This window comes from Fistularia commersonii, chromosome 1, assembly GCF_037954325.1.
Source record: "Fistularia commersonii isolate RoL2024-O1a breed Wild chromosome 1, RoL_Fcom_v1.0, whole genome shotgun sequence".
NCBI classification, from domain to species: Eukaryota; Metazoa; Chordata; class Actinopteri; order Syngnathiformes; family Fistulariidae; genus Fistularia; species Fistularia commersonii.
In genome coordinates this window covers 19,221,772-19,241,972 of record NC_141284.1, presented here as the reverse complement: position 1 = coordinate 19,241,972, position 20,201 = coordinate 19,221,772, and the positions used below count along the sequence as shown (strand labels likewise).

The 20,201-nt window shown below is 40.2% G+C and overlaps 2 protein-coding genes across 3 annotated transcripts; one reads left to right on the top strand and one right to left on the bottom strand.

Annotated features, from left to right (window-relative positions):
• Window positions 1–24: 24 nt before the first annotated feature.
• kif15 (kinesin family member 15) lies at window positions 25–11,516 on the bottom strand. Its single transcript, XM_086152771.1, has 35 exons — window positions 11,342–11,516; window positions 11,029–11,059; window positions 10,474–10,660; window positions 9,972–10,048; window positions 9,829–9,866; window positions 9,636–9,733; window positions 9,363–9,542; window positions 8,975–9,184; window positions 8,752–8,877; window positions 8,437–8,559; window positions 8,149–8,296; window positions 7,347–7,438; window positions 7,046–7,252; window positions 6,612–6,789; window positions 6,390–6,519; window positions 5,933–6,074; window positions 5,546–5,698; window positions 5,339–5,467; window positions 4,848–4,953; window positions 4,060–4,228; window positions 3,824–3,974; window positions 3,646–3,731; window positions 3,470–3,548; window positions 3,296–3,382; window positions 3,094–3,198; window positions 2,846–2,968; window positions 2,616–2,762; window positions 2,361–2,453; window positions 2,090–2,254; window positions 1,774–1,877; window positions 1,623–1,689; window positions 1,505–1,542; window positions 1,269–1,401; window positions 653–784; window positions 25–574 (listed from the first exon to the last, which is right to left on the bottom strand). Exons 1-35 carry the CDS (start codon window positions 11,358–11,360, stop codon window positions 485–487), a joined length of 4,143 nt encoding a protein of 1,380 aa, XP_086008897.1. The 5' UTR covers window positions 11,361–11,516; the 3' UTR covers window positions 25–484.
• A 2,183-nt stretch (window positions 11,517–13,699) lies between these two features.
• Window positions 13,700–19,826, top strand: tacc3 (transforming, acidic coiled-coil containing protein 3). 2 transcript variants are annotated; one of them, XM_086155449.1, is made up of 17 exons: window positions 13,700–13,772; window positions 14,299–14,464; window positions 15,016–15,143; window positions 15,211–15,257; window positions 15,348–16,425; window positions 16,521–16,560; window positions 16,649–16,799; window positions 17,243–17,301; window positions 17,388–17,518; window positions 17,627–17,705; window positions 17,840–17,968; window positions 18,720–18,787; window positions 18,882–18,925; window positions 18,998–19,158; window positions 19,260–19,366; window positions 19,447–19,567; window positions 19,648–19,826. In XM_086155449.1, the coding sequence occupies exons 2-17, from the start codon at window positions 14,300–14,302 to the stop codon at window positions 19,711–19,713; spliced, it is 2,574 nt and encodes an 857-aa protein (XP_086011575.1). In that variant the 5' UTR covers window positions 13,700–13,772; window position 14,299; the 3' UTR covers window positions 19,714–19,826. The 2 variants fall into 2 exon arrangements, with proteins under 2 accessions (XP_086011575.1, XP_086011491.1); XM_086155365.1 differs by lacking the exon at window positions 16,521–16,560 and having other exon boundaries at window positions 16,594–16,799.
• Window positions 19,827–20,201: the final 375 nt, after the last annotated feature.

The following is a 20,201-nucleotide window of genomic DNA, read 5'->3' as shown; positions in this document are numbered from 1 at the left end:
GTCTGTGTGACTGGAAACAACGTGTGAGGTTTGCAGCAGTATTTTATTACAGTTTTAAAACGAGAAATTAACAGAGAAGAGCAGGCTGCTCTTCTTGGTATGAGGGGAAAATGCAAAAATGACAGCAATGAAAGTATAACTCAAACACTGCTCAATTGACAGTCACTGAGACAGTAATGCCCACTGAGTTTTTATCTCACACTGATGTGAAATAAAAGATTGTGGTTTTGGGTTTGACTGTACATTACCAGCAGCCCAACACCAAGTCCATGCTGGAGAATCCACAGTTATGGGATGTCTACAAACAGCACGGACATGAAAACAATAGAAAACACCCATCGCTAAAATGTGAACATCAAGAAAAACAAATCAGTGATTTGTTTAAAATCACATTAACAAAAACAATCATAGAGTTGACACATTTTAAAAAGGGTAAAATGTTAGCAAAGGTAAGATACATGGTGTAGAAAAGGTGCATCCAATTTCAACTGTCAAAATCAGAAATTGGAAACTGCATTTCCAACGGCAGCAATTGTTGCATTTCACTGATCTCGGATCGAAGCTTCTCATTTTCCTTTGAAAGAAAAGACATTCAATTAATAAAAAATAACATATCACCAAGGAAAACATATTTGCAAGAGATGATATTTACCTCCTGCAGCCTGGTGTTGTCCTTCTTTAGCTTCACCAGATATTCAATCTTCTGTTTGTGGTTCTTATGACCAACCAGTTTTCCATTCTCTTCTGACAGCTGAACATTCTGCTTACGGAGGACCTCGTTCTCCTGTAAGAGATCATAGCAGCAGTTTGACGATTCTCACATTTTACTTTGGCAGGAATGTCAAGCTTTAAGTTAAATGACACACTGGTGACGGCAAAAATATGTAAATAGAATAGCTTTGTACATGTGGAACTTGAAGCAATGTTTGTCACCCTGTCAGTTATCCAAACATGCGCTCATCCGAAACGATCGACCTTAAAATTATTTATCAGCTCTTGTAAAGACTGAATATCGTTGCAATGTTGCTTTGAGAATACTCTTTTCAGGACCACACACTAGATATACAAATAACCCTTCAATAAATCAAATTAAAAATAAATTAGCAAGCCTCTAACACATGCAAAACATAAAAAAATCAAACTGAAATAGATGAAAGTATTTGGTTTAATCAACACTTGGAGACTGACAGCATAAGGGATTTGTTTCAGGAGAATAATGCAATCAGTGATTTAAGAAAGGAAAACAGAAACCATAGTCAAGCTCTGACCTTGAACAGCTTATCTTCATCCTGCGCCCGCTGTCTCAGGTCTCTCAGTTCAAAACAGCGGTTCCTCAGCTCAGACGTCAACTCCTGCATGCAAGTCTGTGACTGAGCCAACGTCGACTCCCTCTCCTGCAGTCTAATCCAAGACAGTTTGTCAGTTGCTGAATGCATAGAAACTACAAGAACTACCAACACCAACGTATACGGATTTACTTCAGGTCAACCCATCAAGTGTTTACCTTTTCTGGGCATCAGACAACCTTTGCATCAGTGTGTTCTGGTTAATGAATAACAGAGTAATGTTATTTTGGAAGAGTAAAACAAAACATGAAAACCACAGAGGGAATAAATGCGTACCTTCTCAGCTCGCTCCTCTTCTAGCTGCTTAAGCACAGATTGCTTGATGCCTTCAATCAAATCATCCCTAAAAAATGAAAAGCATTTTTAAACACATCCATGGCAGATAGACAGGAAAAGGTCTGATTGAAAGGCTATTAATAAACTCAACCCATCTGTCTCTCCATTCTGCATAGACTGGCTCTTTTTGGTGTAAAACTGGTTGAGAAAAGACTGAATCTCAGTTAGGGTCATCTCTTTTTCACCCAATTGTGCCTGTGGGGTAAAAGAGACACAATCCTTACCAATGGCACTTTAATTTACAGTACAAACATTTGATGTTAGTTCAACTTGACTATAATAGATTTTATGGAATGGTGTAAAAAGCAGGAGAGGTAAGACAAAAAGGCAAGGTCCCTGACAGCATGACTATGTGTCAATCACATAAGTGCGGTAGATTCATTAAACTTGTGCAAAACATTACGTACATTTAGCCGTTGGATCTCTTCATTCTTGGCAGCTCTTTCAGCATTGAGCTCTGCTAGGAGTATCTCCATGGTCATCATGGAGGAACGCCGATTTTCCAGTTCTCTCTCCTGGCATTCTAAGACTTGGTTGAGGTCCCTGTTGAAGTTTCCAGGGGTACAGGGTGTCTGGAAAAGTAGAGACAAAGAGTCACTACCTGGACATGTTGAAACAAAAGCAACAAAATTTGCAATTTTGATGGCTTTAAAGAGGTTACATTACCAATGTTCTTACCCGGGGTATAGATTTAGGTGTGACTGACAGCTCTACATGTGTGAAATTTCCATCTCTTACAGTTTTTTCAACAGCTTCCTGCTGTTCCTGCACCTGGTCCAAATGCAGAATTTATTTTACATGGGTTATTATACTTGCAACAATTAAGACATATTGAAAATTTTGAGTTGATCCACTTACTGGTTAAAATCACATTTCAAAATTACTACCGGTAATTTGTAATACTTGCTTACTGCTATGATGAAAAACTGTTACCTTCCGCTGTAGCTTCTGTATCAGGATATCCTTCTGGGCAGTTTGCTCTTCAGATGCTTTAAGGAGCCCTCTCTGCTCATCTACGACCTTTGTGAGTCTTTCAACCTCCTCGCTGGCATAAATCATCTCTTCCTGCAACACTTCGACCTGATCCACATTATGCATTTTAGTTCTTTATTTCCTTCAGTGTTTACTGCATATCACATTTTATTTAATGCTATCAGTCTTACCTCTATTTTGTTTGATGCTGCACTCCTCTCTAAGGACTCCTTCAGGTCAGATATTTCAGATTGCATCTGTGAGTTTCGCTCCTTAATATCTTCCCGTTCTTGGCAGGCAGCAGAGCACTTGGCCTGGAAGGGCAAAGATATGGTTGACGCTTATCCACGACATGACAGAAATGACAGAAAAAAAGGCATGAAAGTTCAATGAATGAAAAAAATTATCACTGGCAAGTAATTTAGGGCGAGTATAGTACTGTGATATCTTTGAAATCTTCTGACAGATGGGTAATGGTCTGATCCTTCAAACTCAAACTGCTACGAAGGTCTCTTGTTTGGTTAATCAGATCTAGGACGACATCCTGTTAGACAACACAGCAGGCGTCAAGATGGGCAACAGATATGGAATAAAAACATGTGCAGAAAAAAGACAAGAGACAATAATTCACTCCAACATACTTTGTCTTGTTGGATTTTCTGCTCCAGGACTTTTATGGCTTCATTGGCTGCCGTTATGTTTTGCTCATGATCGACAAGTTTGGATGCCTTCCAAAACAAAAAGGGTGGACTGAATTATAGGTACAGCATCACGAGTATAACCTGCAAATAAAAGTACCGCCCATCAGGACTGACCTGTTGCTGGTTTTGTTTTGTCAGGTCAGACACGTGTTTTCTAAGGTGCGCATTCTGTTCCACAGCCTCGATAAGTTCCCTGAGAGCACATTTATTCACTCATGTGAATACAATCGATGCTAGACAAAACTCACAATTAGACAAAAGAATAAACATGAATCTTGTTAAATACTCACTTTGTTGTGGTTTCTTTATTTTCTCTTAACTGGGAAGTTAGGGTGCTTGAGCAGTGTTGCTCAATTTGCAGAGAATTACTTAATTCCTGCAGTAGAGAAAAGAATGCAAGAGACTAGAATACATATAGAAGACACGGCAGTCCAGATTTCAAGAAAAGGGGCAATGACTACAACTAACCACGATCTGTGCCTTCTGTTCATCAATTTCCTGCTGTTTGCCCAGCAGCTGCTGGACTGCCTGATCAGCCTCAAACTTTGCCTCCGCTTGCAGCTGGTCAAAAGAGTCCTGCAGTGTTCGATGCTGCTCCAGAAGCTGCTCCCACTCCAGCCTGGATTGAAGACATTGTTGCAGTCATTTACTGTGCAACAGCATCAGGTCCAGATCAGTTCCTAGTGCAGTTAAAATACACTCACTGGACTTTATCCAGCTGGAGCTTTGTGGTGATCAGACTGTTGGATAGTCGGTTCATCTCCATCTGCTGATTATTGCTCTGCCTGTCTTTCAGCTCCATCTTCAGATTGGCCAGTTCCTTGTCTGCCGACTGCAAGACCAGCCGTAGATCAAGCACCTCACTTCTCAAAACTGAAATTGTGAGAAGAAGTTGATGATACATTGGAACCTAAATTTTGCTTGATAAAACAGACCTTCAGAATTAAAGTATGCGTACTGCAACTTAGTGCACTGAGTGTTTGAAAATCAGAGAATATTAATTACAAACATGTATTCTATGATCAGGATTACTGACAGAAGAAACTTATTGTCAAATAAGATTGTATTTCAAATGGATGGATAACATATGGATTAATATGTAATGTTGACATAAATGATTACCGGTGCATAATTTGATTAAATGAATGTGGGGCTGATAAAAGAAAACATTCTTGTGACAACTAGAGCATGATGAGTTTACGGTGAGGGTCTAAGCTATACGGTACAAACTGAAAGCACATGAATCCTGTTTGTTTGGAATGTGTTTAAGTTTTCTTTACTATGTGAATAGTTTTTGGATCTGATGGAATTTATGAAGTTACTGAAATGTGTGAAACACACACATGGAGCTGATGAAGTTGTTGGAAAAAGCTTTGTATTCTCTGAACAGTCTAATGTTTTAATCTACCATGCAAATATTTTCTAGTTCATTTGGTATTACTAAACTTTGCAAACTTCTGAGAATCTTGAACAATATTTCCACAATACAAACCTTCTGCTGCACTCTCCTCAGACTGAAGGCTCTGTTGCAAGTTGCTGACAGTTTCTTGCATGTTGAGCTGATCTCGGCTCCTGTCCGCTCGCTCAGTCGAGAGTTGCTGGATCAGGTAAAGGGCATCATTTTACACTAGTCATCAAATTCCCAAGGAACAACATCATTTAATATGAATAATGTATCCTTTTACTAATCCCTCTTAGGGAATTTCATTCTCTGCAATTAACCCATCATAGATGAACCATGAGCAGTTGGCTGTATCCACCAGCGCCAGTTGAGCAGTTAGGGGTTCAGTGTCTTGCTCAACAACACTTCCACACACTAGGAGGAGCTAGGAATCGAACCGGGAATGATCGATTCCGAAGAGGATTGATCTGCCTACTGCATCATGCCGCCCACAATTCATGATAAGACATAAATAACAGATAAAAAAAAAAATGTCATAATGCAAACACAATATATAGGTTATGCATGTGGAAATACTGTACCTCATCCTTTTGGACAGACTCTTGCTGTAACATATTGACCTGTTCTTCAAGCTTTGCAATTTGCTGCAACAGCTTGCTGTTCTTCAGCTCCTCTTCACTTAACTGTGTTTGGATATGACTAGCTTGCTCCTAAAGAAATGTGAAAAACATCAGCTCATAGAACTATTTACATCCAAGTTCTTCAAGGGTTAAACCTGGTGGCTATACCTGGACTTGACGCAGCTCTTCTGTCAGAGCCATCTCAGCCATGGCTGAAGGAGGCTGCTCAGCCCCGATGCCTTCTCCGTTGTTGTCTGTGTCTTCCAGATGTTTTGGGCTGGAGTAATGCAAACTCAATGCTTTGGTGGGTGTTGTGAGAATCTAGAATTGAAGACATTTTCAGGAAGAAAAACTCTTCATATTGAAAGAGAAAACAGGCAGTACAAAAATACACATGGATGTCATAAAACATTCCCCTTTTAATTATGTTTGATTTTACCACTTCAAATATAGCACACTGTTTTGTATTAAAGGTTACAGGATTTGGTTCAAAGGCAGTGAGAAAAGAGCAGCCTCTCTCAGTGATCCAAAAAGACTGCAGTCACATGCCCTCACCTTCAGAGTTTCAACATGAATTCTGTTCAGCTCAGAGACCTCCTTTTTCTTGTAAGCATTTGTGGCTTCCAGAATGTTTTCCAAATGGCGGTTAGACTTGTCAAGGTACCTTTTCTCGGACTCCAACTGAGACATCTGTTTTCTGGAACACAAGGCACATTAAAAATGGCAATAAAGCGCTTAACTTAGTAAATAGTCCTAATAAGGACTGTGACCTTTGGTCCAGTACAAAAAACACTTATGCTCACCACTGAAAGTGTCAGTTTTTGCTAAAAAAAACAATGAACTAGCCCATACCAAGAGAACCCAATAAGTTTGATTTTATTTTTAAAAGCTGTTCACAAAGTTACCTGCCATACGTTTGTAGTTTTAGAAGAAGGCTATTTACAATGGGAATTCCCAGCATTATCGCCATATGACTTTGGTTTTAATGTGAATTTGCTCATTAACTACTTACTTTGTAATTTCTTTGTACTCCTCAAAGGCCTGGAGGGCTGATGTGAGGTCTGACTGCTTCAGAAGCAGCTGAGCTTTCAGCTTCTCAACTGCAGAGGTAGTGCCTGTGGCTAGAAGTGTGCCTCCTGGAGCTGTGGAACAACAGGAGATTCTTGGCAGCTACTGTGTGAGGATTATTTTCCATTCACTCAGCTCTTTCTGTTAATGGTGATAATTCTCTTACTCTCTGTAGGATTTTCAGATTCCATCACCCTCTGAAAGGCGTCCTCCAACTCAGCAGCCATTTGGGCTGAAACTTCCTTTGCTTTCACAACTGATTCAAGGGAGCGAAGCTGATTATTCTCCTGTCTAAGGCTGTAGTTCTCCGCAGCATATCGAGTCATTTTTGGGTGATGTTCAACCTAAGAAGCAGAAGAATATGTAAAAAAAATTATACATTGCAATTAGCAAAATAATCACAGCCTCGATGCACAAGAAATACAAACTGGCAAATATGATCAAGTGCTCCAGTTTTTTTTTTTAAAGAAAGACATTTGTTGTTGGAATACCTCACAGACACTTCACATGAATGCTTTGGTATCAGAGGTAGATACCTCTGATACCAAATACATAGATGTATTTGGACATGTAAAGCTGGATAGTAACTGTATTATGTACCTGATCTTTTAAAATCTTAATCTCCTCTTTCAGCTGGTCAATATAAGCCTGGGACTCCTTGTCTGACATTGAGCCATTTCCTGCCAGTTTTTTCTCCAGGCAAGAGATGTGGTCTTCTCGAAACTTGATAATCATACGACTGGAGTGGATGAACTTGTCTTTCTGTGTCCAAGCCTTCTCAAGCTGAGACACCTTCTGCAGCAGAGCCTGAGTACAGAGTGAGACGTCAATGTAGGGTTCTCTGCACTTACAGTCAATTGAATAATTTCAAAAAAAATTATATAGCTCTGTGAGGAAATACCCTTTTCTCCTCCTCTTGCTTTCTCCACAGATGAATTGCAGAAATAAACTTTTCTCTATATGAGACATCATGTTGAATTTCAACACAAGGCTCTGAAGAGAGAAAAAGAAAACAGTCACAAACCACCAGAAGAATCAGATGACTCAATACAACAATACTACTCAATACAATAATTGCATTCTGACAGGTGAAAAAGTAAATCACAAATTAATGCCCTGGTCTGTTATTTTTCAAGTCAAATTTCCCTAGTTTTTAACAACATTTACAAGTTTTGATTGTAATTATTTTGACAGATGATCCGATGTTTACATCTCGATTCTCTTCTGATTTGATTGAAGTAATTGCAAAAGTTCTTTTTTTTTTTTTTGGTAATTGTCTCTGGAATGATGTGCGAACATGCTGCAGCTAAATATCATTCTTTTACAATGGAATTGCAACAAATATGTTACCTTTAGTAAGTTTGCATATTTCTGCAATATTTAATCACATTTCTGTTATTCTCCATAATTTTACAGCCTACATTTTTACAACTTGTGGGTATTTTTTTCCTGTGGGTGTTTCAACTATGCAAAAGCAGGAGAAAAACAATGCTCAATATTGTGTCTGTAATATTACAGAACAGATTTTCAAGTCCACCACCTAAGCTGGATATTTGCATATTTTTCGCCAGTCACGAGTGATTAGATATAGATTTGTGCAACATCTAGTTTGTGAAAATGTAGTAAGTGCTTTATTGTTCATGAAACTTTAGGAAACATCATTTTAAGCTTTACAAAGTTAACACGTCAGATATCATTATTACTCATTGAGAGCTGTGGTCCTTCCAGCGATTGAGCTCTCCTGTGGTCCATTGACTGTAAAGCAAGTGCCTCTGCAAGCTGCTCCTTTAGCTTCTTCAACTCTGCCTGTAACTGCCTCACATTTCCTTGGGTGTCTTCATTAATAATGGCCTTAAAATGCAGAATAATTTTAAAGGAGTGAGTTATTTTCTTATGTAACCAATTTCTGAAATCTCTTATGTGGTCACATGAATTTGTGCTTTATACAACATTGAATTGTCTTTGATTATGTAGCCTTATTAAACCGATACCTTATTCTTAATCAACTTTGCTCTCTGCGCAAAGTGCAAGGTAGACAAAGTTTCTCCAAAACATTTTGATCCAGGATGTACATTCGCGATGATGCAAGTTTTTGCGTTACCTCCCAGAGAGTCCTAGAAAAAAATACAACCGATTAGCAACTTTTGTAACCCGACTAGGCTGACACACAGATGAGAACTTTTTACTGCAACCAAATGAAAAAAAAAATCCCACTTGTCACCTTATTAAACAGGTAATAACGTGCAACAATGTGCATCAAAGTATAATCAAAGTAAATATCAAATGTATCTTCATTCTTCACTCACCCGTAACAAAAAGGTGATTTTAGAATCCCTGTAAGAAATGTGGCGGTTCTTGCCATTGGACACATCCACCAGGGCCATGATAACCTGACCCAGGCACATCAGGGAGCGATTGATACTACTGGCCTCCTATAACAGGAGCCATGGGAACAGCAGTGGTTAACAGAGGCAAGAATCACCAGCGTAGTAAACTACTAAGAGCATTGGTTCAGGCTCACAGCTTCACCTTGAGTCTGGAGCCTTCTGTGTGTGTGTCTCTCTGCCTTTCAGAGCCTGCCAGATCGACCAGGTTCAGCTGAGACATTCGAATGTTCACCACATCATGGATGGTCTCTTTCGACTCCAGAGTCATCGTAAACACTGCATGAGATCTTGAGGACTCACGGTTCATGGATGTTGATGCCACCCGCCTATTTCGCCAGCCCATAGACAGGACCTGCACAATATCAAACACAAAACAGCACATCACTTTAATGTATTTCAGCTGTGCTGGAAGAGTACTTCTATTAAAAAGACACTTCTTATTACACAGAACAACTTTAAAGCAATCTATCCATGAGGTCCATGATGCAAGAAGCAAATTTGTATTTTGCAAGCAAACAAAAAATTCCTACCTGATAGGCTTCGGCAGCTGAGTTGACAAACCTCTCCACAGCTCCCTCAACAAACACACCCTTCTTGATGTTCTCTCTGAGAAAAAGGCTTGCTGAGGCCGTGTCCAGGAGGTCATAGATTTGTTCATTATATATCTCGATAAATGAACATTTACAGAGAAAACTCTTGGATCTAGAAGACTTTTGGAAGGAAAGCAAAAATAATAAAACATTTAATTACAAACTAGTCAATCTACTAAGAAAATTTCATGTTGATGAAATGGCATAGCTCACCTTTTCCACTTCTCCGTTGATGAGAAAAAAAAGGTACTCAAAACATCGTGGAATAATGCCCCTCAGTTCATCTGTAAAGTTATCCATCTCAGGCGGGCCTTACATTACAAAACAAACACAACATGGCATTACAGTGACTCCGTCTAACTCTAGGTGTAATGCATGTAGAGTAGATCAGAAAGCGAGTTCTCACCAAGCATGGTGAATGTTTTTCCGGAGCCAGTTTGTCCACTGCAGAAGCAAAACAAGCGATAATTATAAAACTTTTGGACGAGTCCACACAGTTGAGGATTTATGTAAGAACATGTAAATTCAAGCATTATTAAGGTCACTTACTAGGCAAAAATAGTACCATTGTATCCATTCATACAAGATTCAACAATGTTCTTGGCCATACCGGAAAACATTGAGTCCTATTACAGACAGAAAAACACGTCAATGACTCATACAGCCTACCCCCCCAAAACAAAAAAATCATAGCGGCATCTTGGGCACTTTGCAGCAGGGCTGTGTCACACTATAAAGCTGGATCTTTTTACATCTAGAAAAAGATGACATTAACCTTAATCAGAAGCTCCTGTTTTTTTTTGCTAATTCACAGTATCTGAACAAGAATAATATTAAAATAAATATGAAAATATTTTGAGGATTTTTTTTATGATGTTGTAGATCTTTCTGATTTCAGAGTAATGTCACATAATTTTAGGTAACAATGCATGATCATATTACTTTCAAGAAAAAAAGACCAAAAATAAAGTATAAAATGAATCTATGCGTGTGTGTGTGTTTTCATGGGAAGTCCTATCTGACTAAACCAAAAAATATGAGTTATCTGGACCTGTGAGGCACCCATGTCAGCAACATGGTCGTAGGTGAAGGTTCGCGGTTCAGGTGTTGAAAGTAATTGGATGGTGTTCGGTGAGGTGACTTTAAGACAAAGATTCTGATTTCCATCCGTCGTCAGCCCAGTGCCATGGGTCAGAGGTCGCACTCTCACAAACACTTTGATAGAGTCGCTGTCACCACTGTGGGATCACATCAAACATTAGCACATCATGGATGATGACGATGTTCAACATTAACAGGAATACAACATGTCTAGAGTTAGCTGTCAGGGTGATGATGTGTTTTTTTCTTAGACAACTAAGATAAAGCTTCCTACATGAAACAGATAATCTCAAATGAAAATACATCTTTCATAAATATCTGATCTAAAAAGAAGAAATTCACAGAGAGCGTGAGTGAAGTATTGGAGTGGCTTCAAAATACTGACCCCGAAGATGCATCGTAGGATATGGGAAAATGATGAGACATGTCAATTTGTTGTCATATGGTGTGTGTGTGTGTGTGTGTGTGTGTGTGTGTGTGTGTGTGTGTTCTGAGAGCACATTACCTCGTCGTGGGTTGAGAGGACTCAGCAGATCCTGTCAACAACATTTTCAGTATGGTCAGCTCGTACAATTGACGAAGAGTTAAACTGCCTCGGAATATAGTCTAACATTGCACAACCTATATTCACAACATAAATAATATAGACCTTTGAATGAAACAATATAATCCCAAGAAAGTACTAGAGTGCCGTGAACGACGTAATGAAGCTAGTCGGATTACAAAATGTAACAAACAGTCTCAGCAAAGCCAACAAATAGCTTGCTGACTAAGCTAACAAACAATTAGCTAACTGACGACGACGGTTATATTTTTACCTTTGCCGGTGGAATTCATTCTTCTCCGACATGAATTTGTGGATTTAACGTAAACCTTTTCACAGTGTGCCGACGGAGACGAGCCAAAGTGGTCGGACTTTGTTGACACCGATATTCAGTCTTTAAAATTTGGCGGGCAGGGTCCGTCGCTGCATCTTCTTCGTCTAACTTCCTCGGAGAGGGAGGCCGCAGTGCTGCCCCCTGCGTCCCGGGCCGGAAACAGCTCGTCCGCCGCCAGGATCACATGGACTGTTGGAGCCGAAACATGGAAGCTTGGATGCTTCCTGCATCTATGATCATTAATGCATCCAGAACACAAACATCATTTTAGAACTTGATCACATTCTAGAAAAGATTCACAGATTGTCACATGCACAGTGTAGAAACGCATTTCCTTGTACAGTGAAATGCCTACTTTGTTGTCCACAGTGCATTTCGATATGTATTGTAGCGAGTCACAAATTTGGGGGTTCATGTTGATGCCTGTTTTTTGCGTGATTTTGGGGTTGCTGGGAATTTTGTGGGTGAGGTTTGTGGTGCTAGGAATCCTTTTTTTTTTTCTTTTACCTAGAATCGAGCGGGAACAGTTAGTTGTATTGCAAGCTTGTGTGGCGTGGCTGTGGCAAACAACAGCTATTGCTTATTTAACAGATGTTTTACTGTCAACCAGCTGTTTTCCCTGACTACAACGCTACAGTATCAAGAAGAAATAATGATGGTCTAAACATTATGTGTTGGCAGTGCAATAAGACATTTGAGAGCGTCTTGGTGTGCAACTCACAAAGTGCAGGTGCAAGGATGAGTGCAGTTTAATTACATGTGCAGATGAGCTGTGCTGCAGAAAAAGAAGAATAAGTGTCAACTGTTTAGGAGTCTAATGGTGGTCGAGTAGTACCCGCTCTGCTGGTGAATGGACCCTTATCCAAAGCAACGTTTCACGGAAATTAAGTAAATGCTGTGTCAGTGTTATATTTTCTGTAACTCTGGCACAGCAATTTCCTTCGGGATTAATAAAGTTGTTCTTATTCTTATTCTCATTCTTATTCTTAAATATCTTTGTGGAGATTAACTCCAACTTTCTGTTGGTGTCATCATTATCATATACAGAATGTGTGTATATATATGTGTGGCTATATATATGTATACAGATTTATGTGTACAAGGGTTGATATTGAATGTATGTATATACATGTATATATAATGTCTATTTTATATTTTAAATATATCAGATATATAAAAACATATATCATCTGGTTGTGTCTTGTGGGAAATTGTTGCTTTTTATCACGTCTTTACATTTTTCTCTTATTCAAATTCATGGAGACACGGTCAAGAGAACAATGCAGCTAAGTCTCGTCCGGGGCAGGGGATCACCTGTCATCACAGAAAGAAAAAAATGCAAAATGAAAAAAACTAATTAAATGGTTATATTCATCCAGTGATTTGCACTATAAAGTTATTTATATTTATTTATATTCCTGGCTTCACCATTTTTAGTTTGTTTTTTTTCCAAAATCGCTACAAAAATTCACATTTATCGTTCAAATATGAAGAGAACACGTGGTGTGACACGGCAACCAGCTGAGCCCACTATGAACTGCGCAATGATTCTGCTAACTGTGCTACCATGCTGTCCACTGAGACCGTATTGCTGTCTGTGGATGTCACTATTAAAAAAAGCACTGAATATATGAGCTAAATTTCCATAGTTTAGCTGTATAATTTTTTTCGTCAACAACTGTGACGTGTTTCTTGTAATCATAAAACGAGTGTGAAGAGACATTAAGTGAGGCACGCAGTAACCGTGCCTCATAGTAGGGGGCACCGCTGATCCCAGGGATCCTTCTTACAACTCAGCTACAGAATAATAGAATTAGCAATAGCAAGCTACAGTAAACAGTTAGCAAGTCAAGTACAGCCATCCAGTTATTTTTTGCCGATCTCATCGGGCTGTGTAGCTCACAAACGGTGAGGGACTGTCTTCACTGGCACTGATTTCCATTGAGACAGAGAGACTTTTAAAACTGAATAAAGAAACGGAAGACTTCTACAAGCAAGTTATAGATGCTTCAGAAGGAGCGGCGCACGGACTTCATTCATAAGTAAAGGTAAGAGATTATCACGTTTATTTTACATGTGCTTTTTTTCTATGCTACGGTTTGTATGTGTACCGTGCTGTCAGTCAGGGGCACACGGAGGCTGGTCCTCTGCCCCGGAGGCTACGTCACATCCGTTCTCATACCCGATTGGCCTTTGGTGAGGCTTTGAACATTTCCATTGATTTCATTGGTGCGTTTCAAGACATTTAAATCCAAACGGTTGTCATAAGGAGGAGGCGAGGGGTTTTCAAACAGGCTCGTTTAATACTCCCTGTCGAAGTTTGACTCACAAATAACGGTAGAGCTTCATCAGATTCAACTGTAATTTCAAGGTAAGTGGTGGGGAAATAGAAGGGAAATCGGCCTTGCTGTGGCTATAAAACGTGGCCCGATGACGATAATGACCGTTAAATCGAACATTTTGGTCGTAGCAGTTCCAAATACCGTTCAGCTAGTTCCAGCTAAGCTATCGTCGCTAGATCAGAAATTAACTGCTTCTATCGGTTTTGTCAATTAAACTAAATTCAAAATGTTAACATTTAAAAATTGTGATAGATGACCTCGGTATTTATCGACGCACGTAAACAGGACAAAGAGTCATGTTAATCTATTTGTAGCTGTAGTGAATGGACTGACCCGTGTTCCACTTCATGCTCGTGTGCGTGTATGTATATATGTATATATAAATATATATGTATACTTTTTATCGCATCTAAAGCCAGGAACCGTCCTCTTATTCTTAACTAACCTGTGAAAACAGCCGCCTGCAGACATTTCCCTTATGAACCCTGGATAGGTCATGCGGTGGCTTTTTCTCCTATCAATGAAGCAGAGTTGCCCGCCTGTCTTTTTACACAGGATGAGCTCAGTCGACGTGAATGATGAGAATCGCGGGGTGCTCCCTGGAGGCAAGTACAGCGGCTCAGGCGATGACATTTTTGCCCTGAATCAGCCAACTGGCAGGCCATCCATCCTGCGCCAAACAGAGAACCTGCCCAGCAAGGCTGTGCCAAAGGGGGTGAAGGTAGAGTTTCCATGGCAGCAGAATGTACTGTCATTTTGAATTGTTATAAACAAGTGTCAAAAAGAGTCCTCTTAGTTTGCAAATGTAAGTTTTGTTTTCTTTTTTTGGAAACCATACAAAGATAAGAAAACAATCCTTCTTACCATTCACAGTCCATACATCGACATTGCCATTGAGTAAAAACCCTTTTGCCTTTAATTGTCCCATTATGGGGAAATTTCAACTTCACTATGACAATATGCATCAGAGTTTAATCCTTTGTCTCATGACAAATAAATCCGTTATGCTGTGTTTCAAAGATTATGTTTGGTCTTTTTGGTGGCTTGTTTTTGCCTGTTCTAACTGAATTTTAAATTCATTGTTTAAATAATGATATAAATACCGACTTTGACCATCAAGCTAAGGGTCAAAAGAAATACTGTACTTCTTTGGCCTTTAGCTTGATCAAATATAAGCTTGCTGGTATACTAATTTGATCTAATGTCTGTTTTTTGTTTTTTTTTTCTCTAAATGAATGTAACTGACCAGTTCTGTCTGAATTGTCTGCACAGGTTTGTTTTCAGACACCCAGAAGAGACCCCGTGACGAAAAGAATTCTGTCTCCCACAAAGTCTGGCGTGATGACAAGTGTGGATGAATGTATAAAAGCAATGGATTCTTTGCATTTGGATAAAATAAAGTAAGTAATATAATGCACATAACATCTATGAAATAGCAGGTGAAAACTCAGATTTTACTTCTTTCAGTACTTTGCTGGCAGATAATCCAGGGGAATCAGACAGGTCCAAACAAGGTTAGTTACTCCAGAATTACAAGGTCATTGTTTTGTTTAAGTTATGTTTTATAGAGAAGAAATAATTTCTATTTTCCTAACTTTTTGCAGATTGTTCACCCTCTCCTGACGACATGCTGCTACAAGGCAAAGGAGTACATAAGTTGGATGTTGACAACTTCAACAATACAAACCCGTTTCAGACCTCTAAGAAGATCGTTTTCTCTCCAACAAAGGCCGCTGTTGAAAACCTGAAAATGGACAATCTGCAGGATAAATTGGAAGAGCCCAACATAGAATCTGCGCTTGACGAGACATTGCCATTTACCCCCTCTTTGGAAAACTCCTTAGGTGATGTTTCCACCAACGTCAGCTCAGCAAATAGCAGTATAGTCACAGTGTTGACACGCCCATCTGTGGTGGAAGAAGGTTCAGACCCAGCCACACCTGAGAAACAGTCCCCGAAGAGCACCCATCTAAGCCAAGCTTCTGCTGCTCTGGTTGAAGAAAGTCTACCGTTAACCAGTGGTTCTTATAACTTGGATTTTGACAATATAGAGTCCATCAATCCTTTCCAAACTGGGGGCTCAAAAATCCAGAATTCCCCTGTCTTTGGGAGAAAGGTGCCTGAAGAGAAGTCACCAGCAGAGGACACCCTGACAACGCCTAAGAGGCCTACAAATATAGAAACTTCTCCAGTAGTTGAAGAGGTGCCCATTCAGACTGAAGTGAAACCCATAGCTGCAGTGGCCCCAAACTGTGACTCTACTACTCAAGGTACTGAATCAGAGCCACAGTCGGCTCCAGTCCTGAAGAAGGAAGCCCTAAAACTTGAGTTCAATTTTGGTGAGGACAGTGAGGTTAAACCCAAACCGCCACCAAAGAAATTTGGCCAAAGACCACCTGGACTCAAAGCTAAACACAGAGAGACGGTCTCTGATGTCAACCCTGCAAAAGACATTCCGGAGAAGCCTGCTTCCAACGACGATGCTGACGTGGTTGTTGCCCAAGGAACATACTCATTGGACGACGAAAAGCTCACTGGCCCAAACTTCAATCCGTTTGGAACCAAGTCAAAAGTGAACAACTCTCCCAACTGCAGTATTAAACAAAACCCAAAGCTCAGTAAAACTGGTGCTATTAACCAAACCACTGACCCTGCAGAGAACAAAGCTGAATCATCAGAATGGTATGTTAACATCTCCTAGTGTATTTTAAATGCCAAACCAAACAATGCACTTCACTTACACTGGATCTGTTTTTTCACCACTGCCGTGCTGACAGTGTCTCCGCCGCTGAACTTGATCCTGAACCCGGAAAACAAGTAATCACTTTAATTAATCTCAATTCTTTTCAGTTTGACTTGTATGAATGCCCCCCCATTCATTAATGCTGCATTGGCTGATGGACAGATTGCCAAGGACCAGGCGGCTTCTGACCACGGAGAAGAATTACAGGCGCAAAATGAGCAGCCTTCAAAGACCTTTCCAACGCAGTCTGAGCTGCAACCTGAGTCGTCGTCCTCTTCTGAATTCAGTGAGGAGTTTGTTCCGGGAACTATGTGTAAGTAATTGAGCATGAATACTAAATACTAAAACAACTCAGATCTCTGAATTTTGCTTTAGATTTTCTTTTTTTTTTTTTTTCTTTTTCCCCCTTTACCCAAAAGGTTCCCAATCCATACACTTGTTAGTATATTTCATCACAGATGTTTCTTTACATTAGCAGTTGTAGAAACCTTGTTATCTGCTATGTGAAAGACCAAACATGTTGAATGTAAAGTCCCAGTTTGATGGACAGAAAGCTCTCGTATGAACCTTATATGGGCCACAATTCTCCAATGATCTATTGGAGTGTTAAATGCCTGAAAAGAGGGATGAATATTTGGAGCATTAACGAAACATGAATTAATATAGTTTATTTGAGATTACATAAGTAAACTTTTGGAGGATTTTTGCACAGCACAGGTAAACAGCCAAGCTCATTCTATCATTGTTTGTCTGTAGTTCTGGCCAATGACTTTGACGGACAAATCGACTACCTTGAACAGTTTGGGTCCTGCAGTGTGAGTGCTTCCTTAAGTTTGTCAAATAAATGTGCTGTCAATGCGTGGCCTAAATGGCTTAAACGACAAAACCTTTTCATTACCAGTTCAAGGAGTCGGCTCTGCGCAAACAATCCCTGTACCTTAAATTTGACCCCCTCCTGAGAGAGAGCCCCAAGAAGTCTGCAGGCCCGACTATCCAAGTCCAGCTCCCTCATCCGGCTGCCCTAGTTTCAGGGTGCGACGCTTTCCTGGTTTCACTTGATGTTAGATCTTCCTTTTATTTTTTTTTGCTTTATTTATTTTTTTTGTTTGTTTTTAAGTCAGTCTCTTGTGTCTAATTCAGATTTGAAACCACGCCTGGAAAAAATGCAAAAATGGAGCTTCAGAGGGAGCCGTTTAAATTCCTTGATGTCGCAGTTCCAGTAAGTAGAAGAGCCCTCATTCAGACTTCGTATTAACATGACATCTGATCCCTAGTTATCACTGAAGATGACTACAGGTCAGCTTGGCTACATTGGAAATAATTTTTGATGTTTTCCCCTATGTTGTTGTCCAGGCTTCTGGAAATCTGGAGAGTCTAGTCCCACCTTTTCCACAGCCAGCCAACACAGAGGACACCATCATCGAAGTACTCAAGTACAGTCATAAAGACATGGATGAAGCCATTGCAAAGGTCCAGGCAGAGGTATGTCTGGCTCAGTTTTTCTTCCATTACAGGGTAGTAAAGGCATGTTTCAAATCACTCTTGTTGTATTTTTTTTTTTTCCCCAAATTTTCTTAACAAAAATGCCCACGCTAGACTTTGTTGACAGCACAATAAAGCTCAAGTTAAGAAAAACACCAAAAAGGAACCAAATCGACAGAATGACGCTCCTTCAACTCCAAAAATGGTCTGCATAATCTTTAAGCCAAGTCAGGATAGCGGCTAGCTCAGGCAGAATCAGAATGGAAGTTTCATAAAGCTGCTGCAACAACAAAAGCTGTTGGTCACGTTTGTGGAAAAACACTGTCAATTTTATCTCAAGGATTAGTTGTTTCTAGAGCAGTGGAAACGGCCTGGATGTCACACAACTAGAGAGGATTCTTTAATTCTAAGTAACTACATATATAAATATCAGATCGTCCATGTATCAAATTGAAGGAGCTTGTTGTTAAAATAATAATAATGATGATAGTGAATTAGTTAACATTTCCTTTTCACCCAATTTACTTTGGTCATTATACTTCTTCACATTATAAAGGTTTGGGAATTCCTCAGCCTTGTGACTCGCTGAAATCCCAACTGTTGTACTTTTAATTAACTATTCCAGAATTCTCCCAACAAGATAATAATCAGTGATGAATTGGAAAAAAAAAAAGAGCATATTGAAGACAAGTGGAAAGGAAGTTTGCGGTTTGTTAATGATATTTACAGATGTTTCTATTCTGTTAAACAGGCCGAGGAGAAAGAGGAACAATGGCGTGCAAAGTACAACGCGTTAGTCAGTGATGGTCAGGAAATGAGGTGAGCAGAGTTAATATAGGCTTCTATCATGGTTGTATTTTAAAGTAATAGTGGTATTTCCAGGAAACTTACTTTTTTTTTTTTTTTTTCACAGGAAAATAATTGCAGAATTCGAACTCATGATTGCAAAAATGATGGGTAAGTGAAGGCAACTCTGTAGAGTAGAGTACACATGACAGGAGTATTAATGACGGTCTCGTCACTTACCAGTTGACCAAGAGAAGGAGAGGGAGGAGTCCCAAGCCAAGCTGGCGGAGGCTCTGCAGGAGAAGGAACAAGTGTCTAGTGACCTGCATGCCTTGGAGAGGTCGATGTCTGACCTTTTCAAAAGACAAGAGAAGTACAAGGGGGTCATCGAGGGCTACAAAAAGGCAAGTCGATGGGAACCAGTGCTCTGAGCCTCCCTCCCCCCATAAACCAAAAAAACATTAGGTGTGTCTTCTGTGGAAGTTGAGCTGATGTTTGTCCCCAGAATGAGGAGACCTTGAAGGCCTGTGCCCAGGATTATCTGGCAAGAATCAAAAAGGAGGAACAGCGTTATCACACCCTCAAAGCCCATGCAGAGGAGAAAATTGGCCAGTAAGAAATGTCCCTCTGCTGTGTGCTGTCAAATACAGAATCGTAGCCGCTGACTGACTGACTGTTTTGTTCATCCTCAGTGCAAATGAGGAAATTGCAGAGGTACGTTCAAAGTTCAAGGCTGGGATTTCAGCGCTACAAGCCCAGCTGCGGCGGGAGCAGCTGAAGGTGCAGTCACTGGAGAAGAACCTGGACCAGAAGGTGAAGATAGAGTTCTGAGTGCCGTCTGTGTGGTGTGTAAAGATTTTGACAATCCTCTTCATCCCAATCTCATCTTTCAGACGAAAGAAGCTGAGGAGCTGACCAAACTCTGTGATGAGCTCATCAGCAACGTCCAGAAGGGTTAATCTGGCCTGTAAATATTGTCTGTCTTCAGTTTTCCCTTTTAATTGTCAAGCTCACCCTCTTACGTCTGTCTTTATCAGTGTTTTGAGACTACAGTAAAAAGTTTAATAAAGAATCTCAACCAATGAGATGTGAATGTGTTCCTTCAAGCAGCCACTGGGGAGCAGTGTTTGTCTTCAGAGCGCTTCCTATTACCCGGACTGTCTGTTCGAAGTTGCCCTGCTGTTTGAAGCCCAAAGTGCTTTCAAAGCTTAATTGTGTGTAAAGCGTCTACTTGACTCTTGCAAGCTATACACCGCAGGCACTCAGCCCTCACCTGTCTGGAGCCAGAGCTCATCCCCCGGCCTGCAGACCTTCCAACAGAACGTGAGCTAGCCTGAGACAATGTACCCCTTCTTTCCTGAGCAATCACGGACTGTTGTCACATCACTCCCACAGCAGGACAATGCACTTCCTAAATGGTGAAAGGAAATCCTACCTCGATTGGAGC

What these genes read in the sequence shown, in the direction of transcription:
- tacc3 (XM_086155365.1), top strand. Translation starts at nt 14,300, where the DNA reads ATGAGCTCAGTCGACGTGAATGATGAGAATCGCGGGGTGCTCCCTGGA. An exon ending in TCCTTGATGTCGCAGTTCCA is followed by an intron (nt 17,706 to 17,839) that starts GTAAGTAGAAGA and finishes GTTGTTGTCCAG; the next exon opens with GCTTCTGGAAATCTGGAGAG. An exon ending in AGTGATGGTCAGGAAATGAG is followed by an intron (nt 18,788 to 18,881) that starts GTGAGCAGAGTT and finishes TTTTTTTCACAG; the next exon opens with GAAAATAATTGCAGAATTCG.
- kif15 (XM_086152771.1), bottom strand. An exon ending in CTGACATGGGTGCCTCACAG is followed by an intron (nt 10,049 to 10,473) that starts GTCCAGATAACT and finishes TGTCTGTAATAG; the next exon opens with GACTCAATGTTTTCCGGTAT. An exon ending in CTCCAGCTGGATAAAGTCCA is followed by an intron (nt 3,975 to 4,059) that starts GTGAGTGTATTT and finishes TCTTCAATCCAG; the next exon opens with GCTGGAGTGGGAGCAGCTTC.